Source organism: Epinephelus lanceolatus, chromosome 7 (genome assembly GCF_041903045.1).
Source record: "Epinephelus lanceolatus isolate andai-2023 chromosome 7, ASM4190304v1, whole genome shotgun sequence".
Classification (NCBI taxonomy): Eukaryota; Metazoa; Chordata; class Actinopteri; order Perciformes; family Serranidae; genus Epinephelus; species Epinephelus lanceolatus.
In genome coordinates, this window is record NC_135740.1 from 34,983,938 (window position 1) to 35,008,645 (window position 24,708).

General features: G+C 41.9%; 1 protein-coding gene across 1 annotated transcript in view; it reads right to left on the reverse strand.

The window, feature by feature from the left end:
* slit3 (slit homolog 3 (Drosophila)) overlaps positions 1-24,708 on the reverse strand; it is a 356,338-nt gene that overhangs the window by 307,681 nt on the left and 23,949 nt on the right. The window contains exons 3-4 of the mRNA XM_033624492.2: positions 19,366-19,437; positions 14,379-14,450 (exon numbers count right to left, since the gene is read on the reverse strand). Of these exons, the coding sequence (XP_033480383.2) occupies positions 14,379-14,450; positions 19,366-19,437 (144 nt within the window). The remainder of the gene's footprint in view (positions 1-14,378; positions 14,451-19,365; positions 19,438-24,708) is intronic.

A 24,708-nucleotide genomic window follows, 5' to 3' on the forward strand; every position in this document is an offset into this window, starting at 1 on the left:
GGACCTTCATTAATATAGGCCTATATTTTATCTACAAGTGCACGTCACACCCTGAGCGAGCCGCCTGTTAATGACGCTGTCAGCAAAGTAGTAATCATTGTGCTAAGTGGCTAATGGGCATGTAGCTACTTCCACGTTTCAGATGATACGTCATGTTTGTAGTCAACCAATGAAGACAAGTTTACATATCACCTTGGGTTCGTCCTTCACCTTCTCAAAATGATCCCAAACTTTGGATTTCCTGCCCGACATGTTGATTTTTTTTGTGTGACTAAGAGACTAATGAAATCTTGCCGACTTAAGACCTTTCTGGCCGACTAACGTTTGGTCAACTGTCAGCCCTACAAATTTACTGCAATAGCTTTGTAACCGTGAAAATCAAAATGATTGGTGGCCTCTGTAGTGTGTCTGTGCCATTGTTTTTCTAAAATAAAGGCCACATTTCCCACTAACCCCACTGCTTAGATCCACAAAGAGGATCGCTGGCTGTTCTGTCAAAGGTTCTCTCTTAAAAGGATAATAATGTTGGAAGTGGTTTATCAAATGTCTTTAACTTAATCTTTTATCTTCCACTGCCATCTGAAACTCTGAAATCTAGCTCCATTTGTGTTGGAAGAGCAGCAGCACCCCCCTCTAGTTTTGTACTGTGAAGCAATCCAGCAGATTCCCAGCCAAATCGACAAGGTGGCACACAATGTTAAATTCAGTTTAGAGACTGGGTTGAAGCCGCCAATCTTCTTAGTGGTGGGCTTTTTTGTTTGCGGTGTTTATTCTAATGTTTCAGCCTCAATATGGACATGATTTAGTGATGCTAAAATGTTGCATGTAGCAGCTTATGTTAGTTATTTTTGCTGTTGACTCAGAGGTACATGGATGATGTAAAAGCTTCCAGCCTCCAGAGTTAGTTAAGTCTTTATGGCCGCATGCTACACCATAGTAACGTAATGACAAACAGACAAACTTTGATTCAGTCACACTATGCAGTTCACTGCATGACACTGCAGTTTAGAGAAAATGTATTTCCAGATATCTTATGTAGTTTAGGTAATATCTGAGCACGATTTTATCTGCAACAGTTTCTATAATTAAAGTGTAAAATTACTCAAGACAGGGAGGTTTCATCACCACTTCAGGCACTAAGAAAAGAAACAAGACACATTAAAATAGGATTTAAAAGCATAAAACAAAACACCACATAAAAAGTTATCTAAAATACAATAGAATACAATAACAGTGAAATGCAAGATATGAATAAGTAGTCACAAATTTAATTTAATGAAAGGCAATGTCAGAAAAGTCTTAAGCCCTAATTGGAAAGAGCTGAACGTTGGAGCTGACCTCATGTTCTCTGGGAGTTTGTTCCAGATATGTGGTGCATAAAAAAATTGAATGCTGCTTCTACTTGTTTAGCTGTGGCTCTGGGGACAGTAAGCAGACCTGTACTAGATGACTTGGGAGGTCTGGAGAGTTCAGAACAGTGCAGATGATCAGAACTGTATTTTAGCCCTGAACCCTCTAGTGCTTTATAAACCAACAGCAGTATTTAATCATTGATTTGTTCAATGCGCGCAGTCAGTGCTTGTATGAGACCAGAGTCACCTGGTGATGATATTCATAAATGTGAGTGCTGTGCGCTTAAATATGGTAAAAAGAAAAAAAAAAACATTTTAACAACCTGAACTAAAGGGAGAAATTAAAAGGGAACAAAAAGGGGCCCGTGAACAGAGCCTTGGGGGACTCCATATATTTTACCACCAATCAGCACTAAGTAGTCCCTATCATTCACACAGGATTAACACATTTCAACTATTTCTTTTCTGTAACTGCTTATCCTGTTGGGGGCCACGGGGGGGCTGGAGCTTATCCTAGCTGACAGTGGGCGAGAGGCAGGGTACACCATGGACAGGTCGCCAGACTATCACAGGGCTGACACATAGAGACAGACAACCATTCACACTCACATTTACACCTACCGGCAATTCAGACACTTTGTGCATTAATGTGTGCATGTCTTTGGACTGTGGGAGGACGCTGGAGTACCTGGAGAAAACCCACACTGACACAGGGAGAACATGCAAACTCCACACAGAAGGGCTCCCCCACCCCCGGATTTGAATCAGGAACCCTCTTGCTGTGAGGCAACAATACTAACCACTGCCGGATTAACACCGGTATACCAAAAACCACAGCGCCAGTAAATTTCTATGCAGTTTAAGAAGTTTAAGAACTTCACTATTTTTGGTTGATTCAGATTGACAAAGTCCTAAAATGTTTCACAGACAGACACAGGCTGGAAAAGACAAAAGGAAAAATGACAGCTACTAGTTTTTAACTCTGAAACCAGTTGAGAAACAGTTGCAACACATGTGAGAGCCCGGCCCTTACATGAATGTGTTTGCATGAGAGCGAGACAGATGAGGAGAGAGGAAAAGAGCGACAGAATTGCTTTGTGTGTGTTTGTCTCTCTGCACAGTGCGTGGGTGATGTGTATATCTAAAGTGTTTCTGTTACTCTATGTGGAGTGCGTGTACAGAGAGTGTTTGTGGGTCGTTCCATGTGAGTGTGCACGTCTCTGATTACACCAGAGCAATAATAACAGTTTGAGTTCATTTGTAACAATCAGGCTTTACTTAAACAGCATAAATCACAAGCCTCACTTCCAACACGCACACAACCACTTGTCGGTCCAAACACTGAAAGTGTGACTCTCAAGACACCAACATGTGTCTGCCCATGTGTGTGACATTGGCCAGTTCCAACCATGTAGCCATAATAATGGTCAACAATGAATGCAGTAGCTATGTCGACCTCCCACAAAGTCTCTCTCGCACACGCACAGATGAATTGGAACAATTCCACTGACTTTAATTCACTAAACCCTCAAGAATGTTTATCACGTGACACAATACGTGTGGAACTGCAACGTTACTTACTTACATTGCACCTTCTGCATTAGCACTATACTGTATGTTGGCAGTGAGTGTAAATTGTGATACTGAACCATCCAATAAAAACATAACTCCTTCGTCGCTCATTTTTGTAGTTTCCTAGGACTTCCCTGTGAGTGTAGAGGTGCTTTAAAGAATAACAGGCCATGTGAGAGTTCTGCACAATCCAGGAACAGAGAGGTTTCAGCACTTTTTTGACCCCACACTGAGCTGATGCTTCGATTTACAATGACTGCAGGTCTATGTGTCACCTTACAGTAAATAACCTGGAAACACTGTTTCTCAGAATTTAAGAGGAGACTAAAGACAGACACCTTTGGATGACATCATTTTAACACTGCAGATACTGTTTAAACTGCTATAATTGTATTTTGAAATCAGATATCTATGATGAAACGAGACATTCTTGCAGCGTGATTAACAGCGTGAAATTATGTTAAACTAATATCTTAGCTAACAACACGCATGACAAAACTACAACAAATCATTCCAGGGACAATGGTAGTATCATTACAGGAAAAAGCTCAGGGAATATTTGGGCTAGATTGACTATTGTTGCTTTTTTTTTTAATTCCTCTGTGGTGATCATCACTGACTTCCAGTTTGACCTCTGCATTACAAGTCTTTCTTTCTACCCACTAATTCACTGTGCTGCCCAGGAAACTCAGAAAAACATCTTAAGTTTAACTATAAAAAAAGTGCAATGGACATAAAACTGAAAGCTTTTATTGAGGAAAGAATCTGTCTTTTCTATCATCTTATTCACATGAATGTAATTATGGGGGACATTACATTTGTTTAGTGGTTTGACTTTTGTCAGTGATGGAGTGTAGTGTGTATATGAGTCCATTGTGCTTTTACTACTGAAACCCACCCTGTCAGCGCACACACACACAAAAACACACACACAAGCAGGACAGACGCCAGTTACAAGGTTTTTTAAAACATCCTTTAGGGAAAATAAAGCATCTCAAATCAGAGCCAGATCATTAGTCCGATCTGTAGGAAGGAAAAAAAGGTCAACAATCAACAAAAGCTTCTATTCTCTCAAAGCTCCTGCTCATAGAGAGTATCAACTATCCTACGTCCTCCTCCAGCCTCCCTTCATCGCCCATTTTTCATTTTACTCCGTCTTTTCCTCTCCCTCCTTCTCCTGTCCTCACCTGTCACCCGGACTTGTTTTCTCTCCTCTCCTCCTCCTACTCCCATTCCCCTCGTGCCTCCCCATCCATCTCCTCCTCTCCCTCACTTCCCTTCTCCATCCCTCTCCTCCTCATCCTCCTCCTCCTCCTCCAGCTTTCCAGGGAGCCGAGTCTGTTTTCGATTAGCGTTCTCATGTAAACCTAAATTGTGATTAAACAAACACTGTGTGAGTGTGTTTGGCCCCGCATCAAGTTTGCCTCTCTCTTAAATATATGTACAGTCAGACAAACACACACACACACACACACACACACACAAGCAAAGCCGGAGACATGTATATGAGTAGACATGTACAAACAAATGCACGTCATATACAAACATATAAGCAAATATGCAGACGCAAGCAGAGACATAAATTAGGAAACTGTGTATACACGTTTAGCATCCATAAAAGACCATGCATAAGAATATACACACATACTGTAGATCCATATTCATATACATTACATTAAGACAGACAACCTCAATCACAATCATGTACCTAAGCACACACAGGCATGGCATACAGTATACGCCTACACACGTTAGAGTAAACAGGTCAAGAGGAAAGTCAGTGAGTTATAACTATGAGCACTAGCAGCTCTGTGGCTACTTCCCCATCCAGCTCACCTTTATTTGCGAGGTGAAATTACAACCACATGCAGCCTCTGTGCTATTTCAGTGTAAGCACATAAAAATTCTTTGCCACGGAAAAAAAAAAAAAAAAAAAAAAAATCGACAGGCCCCCTGCCTCCCACGAACATTTCACAGGTTCTGGCCCTGCAGCGAGCTAGCTAGCTAGCTGCTAAAGAAGTGCAGCTGAAAGGGAAAGGTGTTGCTGCCGTGAACTTTAAGACCGCCTGGTTGGTGAATCCTGCCAGCTAACACACACTGAGGCTTGTTTTATTCACACATCCATGTAGGAAGCCACACACAGGCCTACACACACTAAAATTTAGCCTCTGGAGTGCTTTCACAGCAAGAGAAGCAAACTCGACTTATGCAAGTGAGGCAAGAAGTTGCAGCAGAGGACACCTGACGGATTGATTTTCGGTATAATTCTGTGTCAACAGGAAGGCGAGGGAAAGGGTTGCATACAAACAAGAAGTACCATGAGTAATGACGTTTTCTTTTATTCTGCTGGACTGCTGCCACAGTGATATTTTCCCTGTCTCAAGTCTTTGTCCTGCACATGCATACCTGTAAAAAGCCAATTACAGATCCAGTTATGTGTGTAAATGGCCAAGACGTCGACTTTCTACCGGAGACACGTCACTGGGGAAATTAGGTTCCTTTAATCCCCTACACTGATTACGGAAACTGGTTTCTTGTATAGATGATGCTGCAGAAATCCAACAATAACTTGTTTAATCAAGTGTAAATAAATGCACATTAAGTACTTTTACATAGGAGAGTATTTTAGGACAGTATGAAGGAATGTGTGAAACTTTTTTAATGTAACTGGCTTTTCCAAATCTCTTAAACTATCCTGATATCATTTGTGCTCTCCCTCGTTCTTACTTTGTCTCTGTCTCTTTCTCTCCCTTGGTTTTCGGTATCTCTGCAGTGTGTATTTATCTAAATATGTCTTGGGACAAAATCGCACTGCTGTCTGGGCTGTGGGAAAACACACACACACACACGCACACACACACACACACACACACACACACACACACACACACACACAAGCCGCTAAGAGCAGCCTTATTTTAGAGGAACTCTGGTCAGGTTCCCTCTGTAAAAGTCTTCCCTTCCCTGAATACCAGCGGATCTCAGTGTGGGCCCTGTGATGCAGCTCCATCCAGGAGCCTATGGGCTTGCTGGTGCAGCTCCATGCCAGAACACCCACTGCCATCTAAGCCTGCTGGCATGTTCTCTCTTGTTTGAGGAAGCAATTACACCAAGTATGGTTTTAAGATTGAACGTAAGTAAGATTGATAAACTAGAAACACACTTGCAGCACACCGCTGTGCATGAGCCCTGTGGTGCAGCTGCATGTCAGGTCCTACAAGCCTTGTGGTGCAGCAACATACCATGGTTTGCACTTCTGAGTCATGTTTAATTATTAGGAAGTTCTGTCGTGGGTGTGTGGTTTGGTATAAAGTCTGTCATGCACCAACACACACACACACACACACACACACACACTGACCCACAATTCTGTATCCAGAGCCTGTGGTGTTAAATCAGCAGGAGAGGTGGCGTGAGAGAGAGAGATGTTCTTGTGTGTGCTTCTCAGTATGTGTCTGTGTGTATGTGTGTGTTTGTGACTTATTTGTTTCTCGCCAGCACCCAGTGGCGTGAAAACCAAACAAAGGGCCCGGAGCCTAGTGACAAGAAAACAATCATACAATTCCTGACAGCAATACAAACAACTGAGCTGTTTGTTCTGTTTGAGAGTAACAGAACAAGAGCACACAGAAAAAAAGAGAAAAGGGGAAAGAAAGTAAACGAGTGAAGCAGATTGTGATGAAAATGGGGAGACATACACACGAGCTCACACAGTTTATGTTCACCCCTCACCCTTCCAGACCATTCCCACCAATCGCCACTGAGGCCCCGTCTGTTGCAGCCAATCCTCGGACACGCAGAGTACACCCACTTCCTGTAACACTAACCGTAACATTCCAGCAGGTAAACTAAGGCAGTCGCCTCTAAATGGACAATTAGCCAAGATTAAAGGCAACCTCCTCGTCTTTCTCCATTAACTTAATTAGGAGGAAAAGACATCTCAAATGACCCCCTGCTCCCTTCAGCCTTCCCTCCCTCTCTCATTCCTCTCCCTCCATCCAGCTTTTCTTCCCCTGATTTAACTGACAAAGTTGTATTTACAGTAACTGGGGAGGGTCCACGCTTTCACATCTGGGAGCTCCACTGAAGCATTTGGAGGTTAAGTGCCTTGCTCAAGGGTAACCTAATGGTGCTGCGGAGCATGTCTCATTACCATCCACTCCTCAGTGCAGAGGTTTAGACTGGCAACCTTCCAGGTCATGATTTGTTGACTATTAGACTCCTGACGGCCATTTTCCTTCCACTACATATCCATCTGTCCCTCTCATAATCCTGTTTCACCCAGTTTCACTTCCCACAGCTATCTCTTTTTTTTTTTAATTTGCCCTCAGCTACACTTTTACTTTTTAGGAATTTATCTAATGCTGTTATCCAGACTGGCCCACAGTGAGTGAACATGCAGAGATTAACCATCCTTCTCAAGGACACTTTGATTGGATAAAATCCTTCACCAGCATCCCCCTGGACAGCAACTCACTTCTCTTTCCATTAGGGCTCCAAAAAACCCTTTTAGGCTGACTGTTGGTATCCCCGCTGTGATGCATTTTATAGTGTGCAGTGAGGACATTACGGGAGCGCAGCAGTGTTAAATAATAGGAAGAGGTTGAAAACTAAAGAAGACACAGGAGTTTACAAGCTTTACGACACTGGGGCATGTTATCAAACTGGAAGCTGACAGCTAGATTCTTGGTTAACAGGTTACTTTGTCAGTTTTTATTATTATCGTTTACAATTGCTTTTTTATGCAGATGTTTTTTTGCAATACAATTGAAAACACTGTGAAAGTGGCAGAAGAGTCATAAAGCCAACAGTCAAATGTCTAGTTTGCCTACATTAGCTCACATTAGCCACCCTGGACTACTGGTCATACCAAACCAAGCAGGGCTGTAGCCAGGCTTGAGGGGTATCACAGTACTACAGTATACCAGAGTATTTTTATTTTGAAAACCCCATGTTATGATTTTCAATACTGCCAAAAATACTGTTAAACTCATATGGAGATGCTGTATTGAGGATGTATTATATGTAATGCACATCCTGTGCAACCAGGGGCCAACATAGCCACTACCAGCGGTGGGGACAGCATTACAGGACTGTAAACAACCAGCTAGTAATGACGGAGAGAGGCCACAGGGAAAAAGAGCATGTGTTCATATCTAACGCACAGAGGGAAGGTTTACTTTGACCAATCCAGAGTATGGACAACTGGACGAACTAGGGGTGCTTTCACACCTGCTCTGTTTGGCTCGATTCAATTGAACTCAAGTTCATTTGGCCCTTAAGTGTGGTTCGTTTGGGCAGGTGTGAACACAGCCATCGCACTCAGGTGTGCACCAAAACAACCAGACCTTCTTGAAAAAGTGGTCTCGGTCCAGTTACAAACGAACTCTGGTGCGGTTCGTTTGTGGTGAGAATGTGTTCTGACCTGAATCTGAACCAACTGCAGTCACATGACACATTGTTTGGGTTAAACATGAGCATGTTACAGTCCTGGAGGATTATTAATGTGCACCTCCTCCTGTACTGCCTTAATATGCACATTCAGCACATCCAATGCATCAAAACATTGTTTTCTAGTTGGAGCCGCGCCTCGTTTTCAAACTGTATGGTTTGACTAAAATGAACAATGACAGCAATATAGTCCACGATGAGCAGCGCTAAAATCAACCTGCGTAGTTGTCCCTCCATTGTGACATTAGAAAGTGTCACATTTATCTTGCAAGTGTATTCTTCTTCAACGTTTTGTTCACTTCCTGGATTTTTCCCACATGGAAATTCTGACCAATCAAGAGCAGCTTTTTCGCACAAGGTATTTGATCTGGTCCACTTGTAAATGCTGCTGTGAGAACATGAACCAACTCTAGGCAATTATACAGCTTTGTAATAAAATTAGTCCCTGATTCAGACCAAAGCAAGACAACTCTAGGTCTGAAAGCACCCTCAGACTGAGATGACTAACTGAGAAGGTTTAGAAGGTTAAGTTGACGAGGCAATTAAGCCGCACACAAATACCATCATATACTGCGAAATTTCAGGAAGGTGTGAACTATGAAGGTATGAAAAAATAAATACCAGCCAAGCTTAGCTATAGCAGCAAAATCCCTCAGTGTTGAAATGAGCTAGGGTATGTTTTGTTGTCTATGAATTCAAGTTTTGTTTGTAGGAGGGAGACTGTATTATTTGGTCTTTTAATAGTTTCACAGTCTTGCTTTAAACAGTAGAAATAAGTATGTTTTTGAAGCATGGGCTGTATATCATATCTCTGCATTCTTGCTTGAAATAACATGATGTAAAATACACGAGGGTTCTGCATCTTTACAGCCAGACTGTGCTTTTACTTCAGCGTCCATAAATGTTGAAACATGGTCAAAAATCACCTCCTGCATTATGTAATACTCAGCATCTGAGGCCCTCCTTGTGGTGAAGGAGAAGAGGAAATATCTCTCGAGTCTGACGTTACTCTCATTTTTCTTCTTCATCGCACCCCTCTGCTCTCATGCAAACCAATCAACTGCAACCTGAGCTGCTTTAATGGGGGAGAATGATGCTGCTTCATGAGTATCACTGGCAGTAAACCAGCGCTGGTTCAAATGCACAGACTGTGCAGTCGGGGGGCCCTGCACACAACATACACTCACACACTGACACACACATAAAACATGCGCACACACACACAGACTACCAGAGCAGAAAGTGAAGATAACAGGATGAGGCTCAGTCTGGGTCAGTGTTATTAGACAGGAGACCAACAGCCATCAAGTCACTTAGCAAAGTAAACCTCCCCGATACACTGTGATGTGCACCGATGCACAAAAGCCCTCTAAACCAATAGCTTGCATTTTTCCATGCGAGCCATCGTGATTGTTGCTTTTCAAACCAGAAATTCATTGCCTTTCTAGTAAATGTATTCTACTCAAAGCTTCTTCTCAGTGTGTGTCTGGGTGCATGTGCTGCAAGACCACAGTCTCTGCAAACTGTGGGGGGAAACGACCACAGACTGCACACACTCAAACCCACAGACTCCAGTCCACAATCCATCTATCTCACCACCCCTGTCTTTGTTTTCTCTCCCCCCTACCGAGCACCTAGTGGGGTCACTAAGACTCCAATCCCTCTATCCATCTACCTGCTCCCCTCATCCTCCACCAGCATCCTTTCATCCATCCATCTCCCTCCTTCACATGACCTCCCTAATACCTATCCTTCATCTGTCATTGTCAGACGCTTACCGTCGGCACTTAATGCTCAATAAGAACATTTTCCAAAAAGACACAAGGCCAACCTCTTCGATTCTATCATACCCTTCGTTCATCTCATTTATCCAAGACTCTGGTGAAAACTATTATCCAGCCTGATACCTCTTGCCCTTACCTCCCACCCTCCTCAAGAGCAAAACCTCCAACCCATGCCTATTTTCCCTTAATGCTAGTCCAGCTCCTTCCCTCTCCTCCTCTCTCCAAACCTCAGACCACAGGGCTTTAATAGGAGGGTTAAGAGGTAATTCCTATCACACTGCCATCATTTAATATCTAACCGAGGCTGACAGAGAGGAAGGTTACGAACCCAAACCAGAAACCCACCAGCAAACCTCCCTGTCTCCTCCTTCTTACTCTCCCGCTGTTATTCTCTGTCTCAGTCTCCCTCCCTCTAACCTACTCTCTTTTTCTGCTGTCACTCTACCTTAGTTTATTCCTCCTCTGTCTTTCTCTCTCACACGCTCTCTCATCTTCGTACCTGGCTATTTGCATTACTGCCATTGCCTTCATTTGCAGAGAAACACGACACAGATGGGATAAAGAGTGCTGTAAAATGGACCAGAAAGATGAGAAAAGTGGAAAGAAGAAAAAAAATAAAGGGCAGGAGGAAACTCCAGACACTGTAATTTAGATTGTGCTGATGGCAAAGTAGGGATATAAAGAACATGAGATTTATAATGTTAAGTTTGGAACACGTTCACCCTTTCCACTCGTTCTGAGTTGTCTAAGAGCTCTATAGGGATCCATATTCGACCAGCGATAAATAAGAGCTATCAAGACCAATTACAGGTTTTACAGAATAGTAATCCAGGCGGTGGAGGAAATAAGACTGTCACTCATGACGAACAAGACAAAGGGTTGGAAAAAAAGAGCTAAACACAGCGAGGGTGTGCGGGATGGAGTGTGTGTGTTTGCATGTGTTTGCATGTGTCACTGTGTGTGTCCCTGACGTTCACATGAGGGGTTCTGACTGTGTGCGATCCTGGAAGCCACAGTTGACGTAAATGACAATTTGCTTTCAGCCATAGCAGTCGACTTCACTGTCTTCAGCAATACATCACGCATCGCCACAAATATATGAAACACACGATTGGTCTGTTTTAAGTAGAGGTTTCGCAGTGTGCACCCCGCTGAGAAGATTTCATCTCTCTGCGGCTTTTCTGCCAACACAAGAGATCAGATTGGGAAAGCGCTGCAGAAAATACAATTTATTGTCATCTTCATAAACCACAATTAGTATTACTGTATTTGGTGTTTTGTTCCTTCACTCTGTTTAGAAATAAAAGTAGAGTTGTCAAAGCTGTTTTTGAAATTCACTGTTCAGATTTCTAAGCTTTAAGAGCCTATTGTCATTGTCCAATGGGAGCCACCATGTATTACAACATTTCCACTTTCCACTTCCATAAGTGTACTTTTTAGACAATTTATTGGGATTTTAGGTTTTCTTTTCGCCTCAGGGCTTTTGCAACCAGTCCATATTTTTGTATACGTTTTTTACATCAGTCATCTGACAAAAAGCTTTACATACACCGTGCACACTGAGTCCAATGAGTGTTATTATTCTATTTGTTGTGAAAATTCCCAATACGTGACAAAATGTAAAGACAAATTTCCTCCCTTTCTTCTCCCTACTAAAATTACCTCCCCGGCTGTCACCACTTTCTGCCTGTGTCTGGCATTTAGCACTGCAGCTACCTGAAGAGGCTGAGCTGTCCGTCCTGTCTCTCTCTGTCTGTGTGCAGTCTTTACATCCTCGTCCCCATCATCTACCTGAATATTACTATCTAACCTGTTGAAAATTGGCTGTCAGTATGACTGACACAACACAAGGTTGTATTTATATTCAAAAATTTGGGACGAAAAATACAGACTTCGGGTGCAATGGCTTTATGACATAGGAGAATTGCCTGAACTCAAAAAACAGCATTTCAACCGTCAGTTCATCTGAAAGCTTGATGACAAAATATGCAGATCCACAGTTTTCACTGGACGGCAATCTATTATTTACTGCAGATAAGACCTGTGGTAATGTTTAGAGGTTTACTGCCGACAAAAGACAACACATATATTCCACGGTTCATTCCAAAATACGTTTCCTCAACTGAAAGATCAGTCAGCGTTCTTCTAAATTTTCACAAAGAGCTGTCACTTTTAGGAATCCATTTTTTGAGAATAAGATAATCGCTGTCTGCACACTTGAAAGGTGGCTTTGGAAGTTTGTAACATGGTCCGTCACAAAGGAGGGCATCTAGAATGGATTTCACTGGCGTCAGAGGTTCAAAGCAAAACAGCACAGACACTTCTCAAACACTTCTCTGACACTCCTATATCATAATCCACCACCACCAGCAAACCATTCAATCTGCTACTTCTGGCAAAGCTTTAACACTATATTGTATTTAGTCTTGTTGTGGCAAAACTATGACTGATGGGAACCCATTGAACGCACTTAACCAAGGCCTCAACAATAGGGACTGCCCAATTGCCCAGGCCAAGTAAAATACCACTTAAGGGCTGGTAAAGAAACAGATATAGATAGTAGCCAAGTACTGAGCCATCCTGCTTCTTGCTCATCTCTGTTGAAAGTTGCAGATGCACAGTACAGATCTGGTACTCATGAGAAAATGATGGCGGGTAAAGACAAAGTTTGTAAGCTGATGTACAAGTAGGCATTTCAGACTAAAGAGGCGTTTAGTCAGGTCGCGTTTGAGGATGTGGGTGAGACTCCAACTATGTGTTGCATGGTTTGCCGCAAGTTTAAGAGCAAGTCAGATAAAAGGGGTCACTTTTCATGACTTAAGTGTTTGCTGTTATTTGATAACTGCAAACACTTTGGGCAAGTCGAGTTCTGACCAACTTGCCCAACTAAGAAAGTGAAAACAACAACAACAACACTGAACCCTGCCTACCAATGGCGCAGAAGTGGATCTCAGTCCTTTGAGGCATTTCTTAGGATATATTATGACACTGGTTTGCCTTTAGAATATATTGTACCTGCTGTGAACCTAAGCTGACACTCTCCGTGAAAAAGCAAGCTACAACCTTTCACATCTTCTTTTTTAGGCTACCAGCCTTGAATTTTGATATCCAAAGGTCTTTCAGTGGAGTACTTCTTCAGGTTTTGTTTGTATAATTCACTTTTTGATCTCCAAAAACACCTTAAACTTCCAAAAATGCCCAAAACACAAAAAGACCATTCACAGAAGAATACACTTTTTCAACAAAGAAAGGTTACAGTAGCTTCACAGGCGTTCTGCCTCATGGAAAACATTATAAAAGAGAGTGAGAGAAGTGAGAAGTTTAATGTCCCAGCGCTGGTATCCCCTATCCTAACACCTCACAACAACACACACACATGCACACACAAACACACTGATATGCACATACAGTGTATTAACATGCTGAATGCATGCACACACTTACACAGACATGATATATAAGCTCAAAAATGCACACAATAATGAGTGCAGACACACACAGTTAAAAGCAACACACACACACACACACACACACACACACACACACAGGGTCTACCTCTCGCTTTACTTGAAGGCAGCCCAATATCAACAGCTATAAAGTCTAGAAGGTGTTTCAACCTTCAGCCTAAGCTGACAGAGTGTCTCTGAGGATAAGACAAATAGAAAACCTGAGTGGAAAGAAGGAGTGCAGACAGAAAGAGCACAGGGGAAGAAAAGGAGACAGGGTGGGTGCACCGATGGGACTGAAACACACAAAGAAAGAGAGCGAGAGAGTGTGTCTGGGAATGTGAGATGAAATAGAGAGAGAAGGAGGGCAAGTGGGAGGCTTCTCTGCATCAGTATGACCTGCTCTTACTCTCCCAATGCTCTGGGAAAACTCCATATTCCCGAATAAAAATTCCTCGCAGGTCCAAGCAAAACATTCGCTCCAGGCACACTTTCACCTCTTAAAATTGTGCGCACACACACATACACACACACACTTTTTCACCTCTCTACAGGAGCACAGAGCAGCACTGTGTCACCTGGCGCAGGACTTGAACCCTCAACCCCGGATGAAAGTTCTGACATTGCACCGTGGCCGTGTTTTCAAATGGATCACGTAACACATCAAAAGACGAGAGTAAAGAGCAAAGAGAGAGTGACGAAGGGAGAGCCAGAGATGGGAGATTTGAGGAAAGTAGGATGGAGAGGTGGAAAAACAAGAAAGGTGGACTCACAGTCGTCCTAGTTTGGGGTTGGACTGGAAGAGAAGCTCCGGGAGGAACTGGAGTTTGTTTCTGTTCAGACGACTGTGGAGAGAAAAATAAATGTTGAATTAAAATGGTTTACATTTTAAAAATCAAAGAGAAACATCATAAAAAGAAAGGGCACAAACACAGACTCATAAATCACTCTCATTTATCCTTTTGTGTTGACTGAACTATCACCAACCAGGCAACTGGATCACCTTGAGGGTCATCGAGTTCATGGTTCAAAGGTCAAACTCATGAGAAAGTCTGTCTGGTTTCCTGTGATCATGACCTACAGGGTTATCATGCTGTGTTGTGTGTGTGTGAGTCAGCTGCAAGTTATCGTGCCGTAAGCTCCCTAAAGCCAGTTATCACTATCATCCCTGTATGTGCTTTGACCTGTGGGTGCAAGGAGGAACAAGATTGGGTTCCTGGCGTCTTCCAGGCATCTGCACTAAGCTGAAAAATGTGTTAAGAAAAACACACTCTTCCCTGGATAAGTCCTGATTTAACGCTGGGTACGTCTACACACACACTAATATTCCACTATGATTCAGAATATGACAATGTTCCGGATTTGATAAGGGTCATGCAAACAGCAAATTGTCGTATGAATAATCCCAATTTGACCTTATTTCCGATGTAGCATTTTCCAATCAAGAAACCTGGGACATTCCAGTATCATTCAAGTTTTACCAGCATTCTTTGGATATTTATACAGCACATTTGCAATATGTATTACAACTGGAGTTTTTTCCGCAGTTTGCAACATATAGCATCTTGCTCTGTGTGTGGTCATGGTTGCGTAGTACACATACCAGCTTGCCAACAGTATGCCAGGCTGTGGTAGAGATGCATGCTCAAAAGAAAAGCCCACATATCAGGTTGAAAGGAAAAACACACCTACTTTTAAACATTATGAAAGACCTGAATATCAACAGGTTTTTGGATAAGCACAAACATCACAGTGCTGACCTTTTCAGAAGGTGGTTAAAGGAATGAAAGAGGGAGGACGTGTTTAGACAATCCAAGTCTGCCACCGGATGAAAACAAAAAAAAACAGCCTTTCCACTTTTCAATATTTTGATGTGATAGACGACATGTTAGGGCATATTAATCTAAGTATGCACTGCTGTATGTAAAAATGTTCATTTTTTTGTGGAGTTTAGTAGGACTATTGTCTTTTTAGGAATAAGGGCATGAAGTGGAATATTTTGTGCATTTATATGCAAAAAAATAGTACATTTTCAGTGTATTTTGAGAAAGCTGGTAACCTGTTTAGTCACTTTGTGGAAAGCAGAAGACTCTATGATCAATTAGGGGGTTACAAGAGAGCCACATGCACTATATTGTTTTCAGATGGCAACAGAGAGCCTAATAATATTGGCCTAATTTCTCTTGCTAGGACAAAAATGTGTAAAATGAAAAAGCTTTGTCCAAGAAATCATATTTAATTCCCATCTTTCATTACTAAAACTAAAACCTTATCCATCCTGTGTTACTCCACTAATATTGATCAAGACAAACACGTATAGGAGGTTAAGTGCTCTGGAATTAAGGCTTTTAAAAAAGTAGTATGAGCTGCGTGTAGCAAACATAAACAGTCCCGTATCATAGTAAATATGCCCACACTTTTCAAAAAAAAAAAAAAAAAAAACTATTAGAGGCTTTCCAGGTGCCAAAATCTAATAGTAATTTATTCCTTGTGTAAAACATGAATGTGAAAAAAGTGAACAAAACTTTGCCAACACCAATTTAAGACCATGCAGTTCTTAAATAGGCTACCAGACTAACAGTATGGCCAATCAGGAGAGCTTAAAGGTGTTATGCATAATCTCATTCTGCTGGTGCAGTCACCCGACCTGCAAGGATACTAGAATAAATACATAGACAACAGATCTTTGTGTATGTATACACCCATGTGTATGTTTCTTTATATGCACAAAACAAAAACTAAAGGCACCAGTAGGATGGGTGGGCTTTCATTAATATCCTACTGGATAACAGAAGTTTATCACAAAAAACATGTTGAAGATAACTCTTAATTAAGTACCTCTGGATCTAGTGTTCTCTAGCCTAAGAGTTTTCGTTTAACATTACCTCCTCTGTGTGGTTTTGTAATGTTCCTAATATTTCAAAAGTTCCAAGGGACCTTTAGAGGCATTTTTTCCTATAATATGTGACTGTTTCTAAACTAATATGAAAAGAAAACAGCCAGATGCTTTCTTGTATTTTACTTGTAAAACACAGTCTCTTGTTGCTGTTGAACTGAGCATGAAATGAACACATGGCAATTATTTACAAAGGAATGAGAGGCAGAGGAAGATGGAGAGAGTGACAGGATGGTGCTGACCAACAGGTAGACATGCCTGTTAGGTTAAAGTGAGAGATAGAGTGTTTAACATTGAAAGATGTGTCTGCCTGTGTGTGCAGGAGGAGGGTGGGGCCGGCTGCAGCAGAGACAGATGAGAGAGAAGAGGGAGTGAAAGTGTTATCAAGCTACCAAAGCATTTGGCTGAGAAACGAGGCGTGGAGGGGAAAAAGAAAAGAAAAGGAGGGTGGGGGAGGTCACGGGGTCACAGAGTAGAATCTGTGCTGGAGAAGACACAGACACCAACCTTTTAACCCCCGTGATAATGATAATAAGACCCTGACTTTCACTCCTGCATGCACCAATGGAAAGAGAGCTGTAGTCCAAAAAGAGATATCCACCATTTGAAATAATTGACCCCTGCTCCTAGAAAATAACTGCTGGTACCAAAGTAAAGCGCACGATCGGCTACTATTACAGTTATGAGTCATTTTAAGATGTTCGCTCGCAAAACAGTTACGGTTTTTATGAGAAGAATCCTTTGTGTATTCTCAAATAATAATGACGAGTTTCTTCTGCTTGGAACCTTTGAAATATTACCAGACCGCAAGTCCAGGGGCACTATATTTTTAAAATTTGGAAAATTATCCCTATTAGTCAGAATCACAGTAAAGTCCAGCAGAAATGGTTTGGAGACTGAGGGGAACTAATCTCACTGGACCACTACCTCAGAATCCAGAAGTTTGATATATTTTTGCAAGGAAAACAAAATAAAACTCACTCCCCTTTTCTTTCTGCAAAATATCCATCAATTAAGACCTTACTCAGGACTAATAACAGCCACATTTTGTCATTTCAGACCAACGCAGAGCCCTTGTTTGTTTCTGTTAAATGTCCACGAGGTGAAATGACCACATCCGTGACTTTATAATTTATGTGCTGACATACATGAATGTCCTCGCCCACGGAGACGACTGCCCAAGCTCCATGTTTTTCACATTGTGACACTATAAATCACACAGACTCAGCACTGCGACCCCTGACCCCTAAACTTTCACCCTGACAGGACAGCTACAACATCAGAGACCCTGACAGCTAAGCATTTTAAAAAGCATTTCACTATCACTGACACAAAAAAGGAACATAATTCAGGACACTTGTTATCATCACCAAAGCAGTTTTCTTCCTAATTTCAACCCACACAGAGAAAATAACTTGTTTTTCTTTGGATTGACGTAAGGTAAAGTTAAGTAACTTCTGAGAGAATCGCCGAAGGACTGACCAGCTGTGGCTAATGTAAGCTACTGAAAGTAAAACTGAAATGGACCGCAAATGATTTAATGAATATAATGCATGCATTTTATGTAACATTCAGGGGCCGCACAAAATGTTTCTGAGCTCTACCATTGGCCCCCAGGCTACATCTTGAGCAACTATGCCTTAGACAAATGAAAAGCCATCTCCTGTGTGAGTTTTGACACACAGCTATGTTGCCTCCTAACCTTTTCCCCCCTTCACCCCTCACCTCTGACCCTCCCTGACACACCGCGTTAAAGAGCCTTTTAACATTAAAGCGGCCCATCACCTCTCGCTTTCACTATCAGATGTGTGATCTCCATTTAGAGACAAGATACACATGTTGCTGCCACTCAATGTTCGCTGTCACCTGAACTGAATTAACTGCTTTCGTCTCTCTCGTCTGTGACAACGTCTCCTTTTTGTTCTTGCTCTAGTAAAATATATACTTCTTTTCACAGCAGACAAAGTCTTTAAATCAATGTCTCTGACAGTGGAAGTGGACTAAACTCGTCAGTTTTTGAAGTTTGTCTTCAAGTTACTGACACTGTGATACCGTGGAGGTACACTGTGTCAGATTAAATAGCCTGCTGTGCTTAAATAGTTAAGACACTGACATTATCATATCAGTGAAGAAATTCTCAGCTCCTGTCCAAACCCAGCAATGTGGATTCAACACTGTTAAGACAGCCAGCTCCTAAGTTCGGACATGCTGTTCTCATCGGCTGACAACCACCATTATGGCAGGTAGACTGTCTTACATGACCTGGATATCCTCTTTAACAGCTTTAAAAATATATTTATATTGTCGGAGATAATGTGTAACAATATGCAGTGTGTTACTTTCTATTTTCATTTCATGCTGCAGCATCATAAACACTCTCCTGCAGAACTGCCTGTCTGTCATCCCTCCAGCCCAGAGTCATAAACATGCAGGTGTGTGTGTGGGAAGTGTTGTGTTGTGCACTGACACCTTGATTCTGTTGACTCAAGCCTTGGTGTGAGCTGAAGGACACAACACACACACTCACTCACACACACTGACCGAAGCAATATCTGTGAGAGATTCCAAGGTGGTGTGTGAAGTGGATGGACTTGGGTATCATCCAGGAACACTCTCTGTGTGTATGTGCATGTGTACTTTAGAGAATGGACAACAGCGAGTCAAAGGTGTGTATGTTTGGGGAAATGGAAAATCAGCGGCGCCAAGTCAAATATTTGGATGTGTGTGAAGTCATGTTTGCTGGCGTGCGTGTATGCATATTTTGGGATGTGTGTGCATCTTTGTAGCCTGGGGGGGGGGGGCTTGCATCAGCCTTTTCTCACACACAACACACAACAGGTAGCAAAATAAGATGGTGTACTTACAGTCTCTCCAGCAGTCTGAGGTCTTGGAAGGCTCCTCTCTCGACAACACTGATTTGGTTGTCCTCCAGATGACTATAGCGATGGACAAAAAGACACAGAGGAAAGCTGTAGTTACTTTCATAATTTAAAAACTCCAAAATTCAAAAGCAATACCAGCAGACATATGCAACTTTGCAGTGAAAAGCCATCATGACCGGGGAGAAATAGTAGTGGATGTCAAAGGAGTAGCTAAAAATGATCAGTAAGACTTTAAGTTTAAGGAGTTTAAGGAGGCTTAATTATCAATTATGGTTTGGGAATACCTATCCAAAGCCAGCTTTCCAGGCTGACCTGGAAGTTTAAACCAAAGGAAAAAACACCAGATAAATCTTATTTTCTGTACAGTGCAAACATCAGCCGCTTGCCAGAGCGAAATAGAGAGATTTTAAACATCATGAGAGACATTTGCACTTTTTAAAAATTGGTTGTGTAAACAAGGACTCAGTGCACCGAACAAATGAATCTGGCATCGAGCAAAAGTTTTGAAAAGTTTAAGACATGCAACATTTCACAAATGTCACAATCTGGTGAGCCAAAACAAACAATTAACAACCCATCCCTCTTCCACCCCTCAGTGGATATCTTCTCCATTTCTCTTCTGTGTTTCCACTGCTGCTCCCAATGCAATGCATATTCTTCTTTCTCTCTTCCCTGCTCTGTGTCTGTGTGTGTTGTCATGTTTTGGGGGTGATCTAAGGTTTTCCAGATGGGACAGAGTAAAGGAACGAGAACATCTCCAGTGATATGTGTGTTTATATTTTCTGTCTGAGGATGTTAAGAGTGACATCTCCTGAGAGAGGGGAGGGGCCGGTGGAGATCGAAGGGGGCTAAGTGGCTGATGTGAGAGGAGGGAAGTAGGAAAGGGAAAGGAGAGAAAGGAGGAGGCAGTGAGTTAGTAAGCAGACGCAAGATGGATTGAGTGAGAGCGATATTATATAGCTAGAAAGCCAAAGAGAACTGAAGAAGCTGTATCAAAAGAGACGATGTCGGGCCCGCCATGTGGACTTTGAATTGTTCTGGCACGACCTTCCTTTAAATATTCTTTCAAAGAAAATGTTTAGACATGCAGCTGTATTACAGCCATTAATCTGTGGTCTGTCAGACCGACTCTTTCCACAAACACACATGCAAACACACTTACAGACAATCTGTTGGGCTGAGGCATGCACTTTACTGAGTGATAACAGATCCAGACACTTAAACTTGCATTCATGGACATACACACAAAGAAAATAACTAATACATGCACACGTGTATTAGTTATTTGGGGTAATTATTCACTCATTCTCAGTTTCATGATGGGGTTCTTTTTCACCCAAAATAAAACAAAGGTGTAATACAAAAATCTAGCTTAAAATTGGTTTAACATTTTGTCTTAAAGCCACTTCTTTTCCTAATTACTTATGGGGATTCTGTTGCACAATGAGAAGATATTTTCCATGTTCAAGTATTTTTCTCTTTAGGTTGCCAGGCATTTAGTCAAATCCAATCATATACGTTCAAAATCACCAAATGTTTCGTAAAAACTGGTTAAAATTGAAACAATCCAGCATGCTTAAACCTGCCTATACACACAAACACTCAGCATATGCTGCAGAAAAATAATCAGAGTTGGAGAAAATTTTCTAAGCTCTTAAACACAGGTGCAAATACACACAGAAGTTTTAAGATTTAAGATTGACTTCATTGTCCTGCAGAGTGGGAACTCTGTCTTGGGCTTCTCTCCCATGCTGCAGCCATACAGACAACATTTCACTTATGAAAAACATACATATGCAGGTACATAGATAAAAAGGTTTGTTAATAAATAAAAAGAGAAAACACAGCAAGCTTCTTAAAACACCTTGGCAAGGCTACCATTAGTTCACCTAGTAGAGCAGGTGCCCCATGCACATAGGTGTTGTCCTTGCTGCAGAGGCTGTGAGTTCAATTCCAACCTCTGGCCCTTTGCTGCATACTGTCCCCCTCCTCTTTCCCCCGTTCAAGCTAAAAACTGTCCTATCGATTAAAGGCAAAAAGCCCTAAAAAAATATCTCTAAAAATACTGAGGCAAGCAGAGCAAGCCTTTCCCTAAAAATCTTATACCTTGTAACCTGCCATTATTTAAATGTTTTAATGACGCAGGAATAAATACATTATTAAATCTATTTAATCTGCTACGAGGGACTTGGAATTTCCTACCAGAAGGCAGTAACTTTTACGCACAGAGAAGAACATGAGATGGGTCATTAACTATCGTATTGGCTTGCCTTAGTGTAGCCTTTTCGTAAGAAGACTGCGAGGACGTGTGCCGTCTGAACCCTATAATCTTCCTTGCAGTTCATGCAGATGCACAGATATATACCCAGCACCAATGAGCAATGTCAGATATGAATGTAAACATGTAGAGAGTAAACATAGGTACAGAGTTACGCACTGGTAGCAAGCACACCCAAAGACGCATGTAAACAAATGCACAGTCCTGACTGCGGCCCATCAGTCATAATTTAGAATCCAGCCAGCAATAATCCAGCATGTTTATTCTAGTCTAGTTACATTTCCTCCGTCCTGATAGAAAAAGCATATCTCGTAAACTTTAGGGTACGCTAAATCAAGACATAACTTTGAGTAACTATCAGAGTTTATTTGTCCAAACGAGGGATCAACCGCATGCTGATTTATTGAATAAGGTTAAGAGAGGCAGGAGATCTCAAGCCAAACACATGGTGTGGGGAGTCGATGCTGGCATATTGTTCAGATGAGGTATTGTTTTTATATTGGTCTGTATCAGGCATTAGTCATCGACAGTGAGATGGAGAAAGATGGAGAGAAGAGAGAAAACGTATTGATTTCATGTGTGTGGGGCCTGGTGTGTCTAATAACTCTTTCATTCAACCATATTAGAGAGTCTTAGCAACCATTATAAAAAGCACAATGATGTCACACTACCTTGTGGCAAACTCGGAGCACTTGGCGTCTAAAGGAAATAAGGAAATACTTCAGGGGATATTAACTTCACTTGTTGTTTACACACAACGGGTGAAACCACATTAACTTTCCCCGGCCAAGTGTTCGAAATCAAGCACGAGTTTTCACCTACATCTAAATTTGTTTGGAATTACTCAATTTCGCCACAGTCTGGAAGAAATCTTGCTATGTGAGGCTGCCAAAGATATTACGCTAAGTGTTGCGCATGCAGTGTGGATGCCGGGACAAGCTGTGATTACAGCAAGACAGCCTGACTCAGATTAGAGAATATTCAGACTGCTGGATTGGATTACAAGTTTTTAAATGAACACAGTATGCTAAATGTTTGATTGGATTACAGTAGACTATCTGATTAAGGTGCTTTAATAAGTCAGATACTAAGTTTGAAATTTTTTGTACTTAGCGTTGGCGTTAATGTACAACCAGCTCATTTAGCAGCTGAAAATACACCTGATATATTGCAGTTTAGTCTGGTCGAGGTGTTTAACAGACGTCAGATTATACGTAATGGGAGTCAAGTATTTTCACACGACTAATTATCAATAATTACTAGCCTGTATGTAAACATGGGCATCAAGGAATACTTTTTCTGCAGCTATTTAGCATTCCCTGGGAAAAATGTCAGAAGTGTTTAACTACATGCAAACTTTTCCCATGGGATGTATGTAAGTGACCAGGAATACCAGAACGTGTGCATGTGTGTGTGTGTGTGTGAGTGTGTGTGTGCAGAGTGAAAGGCAGATACGGAGGTCTGGTAAGTAACAGTAATACCTACAGATAAGGGAAAAGGCTACACCGGACTGTGACCATGTATGCTTTGTTCATCCCCTGGTATCATTTGCAACAATGTGTGTGCGTGTGTGTGTGTGTGTGTGTACGTGTGAAACACAGAGTGTGTGGGTGTGTGCGTGTGTCTGTGTGTGTCCTTTCTCAGACTATCTTCCCTTTCCCAAGCCATCTCCTCCCCATTTCTTTAAGAGATTTAGAGTGGGGAAATGTCACAGCAGTTTATTACCAACCACATGAAACAAGCTGCTGGCCCACCACACGCAAACACACACTCTCTTGCTCACACACACACACACACATATACAGCCTCTGTTCCTTGGTTCTTCTCACCCTGTCTCAAGTGCACAAGATGCACTAAATAAAATGATCTCTTTGTCTATTCTGCTTTAACACACACACATATATAAATAAAACCTGAAACATTAACTGAGATAAGTTCCAAAATCCATCATAAGTACAGTTATAGTTAAACTAATGTAGTCACAAATGCAAACGCACACATCCATAAACTTATTTCCAGTCCTCAGCGCAGTTTGTGCTGGGAGTGTATTTTTATCTACCAGTCTGGTTAAAACAGAGTGAGGAGGGAAGCTGCATGCAGCCAACGGTGATTATAGTTATTATAGGCCTAAGACACACACACACACACACACACACACTGTACATACACGCACACACATTTGAGCCACTTGAGGCAGAAGAGTAAGAGAGCCCTTAACATCAATTAGGACAGCTGAGAGGAGACGAGGAGTCACACTCTGCTGAGAGCAGCCGATTAGATAGAATGAGTTAGACAAGCAGGAGTAACAACAGCAATGACTTTAGCATGTTGACTTTAGCAAGAGGCTAAAAGATTACACAGGCAAATAGGAACACAATACAATAAGGAAGGTTCATACATTAAGATGTTTACTGACAGCTACATGTTGAATCTGTAGTCAGTAAATTGCCTTGAAACGGAGCAGTGGTCAGTCCTGCTCAGCTGTTTAAGGGCCCGTAGACACGCCGTTTTTTTTTTGCGCCCTCAAATCCATTGTTTCAATGTATACGCATGCAAGCTGCGCTCAAAAGCGTGAGTGTCCGAGCACACTGTTTTTCAGGGCGTGATGGCTGCGCCCTGACATTAACAAAATACAACTTTTGGAATGCAGCGACGGACACCGCATGTCATGTGATGAGGAACAACCAGAACAAAGGAATACTTCGTACATCTATTTCAAAACAGGTGCGTAGGAGAAAAACGAGCAGACCAGAGCAAGGTCCAGTCACCATGTAGTCTGAGATATGTTCCAAGTCTGATGAAGGTCTAGTCACCGAATTGTTGCAGCATTAATATCATTATTTTTGCAAGTTGGACAGTGTGCAGGAGTTTTTCTACGTGAGGAACAACCAGTCATAGTCGTCATATATCCTCCTTTAATTCCGTAACTATGAGTCTGTGATAAATATGGAGAAGTTGATCGTTTTAGTGCAGGGTTACCCAGAGCTTTACATCTGTAGCATGGGCAACAACATAGGCCTAATACACACTTAAGAAACAATGCACAT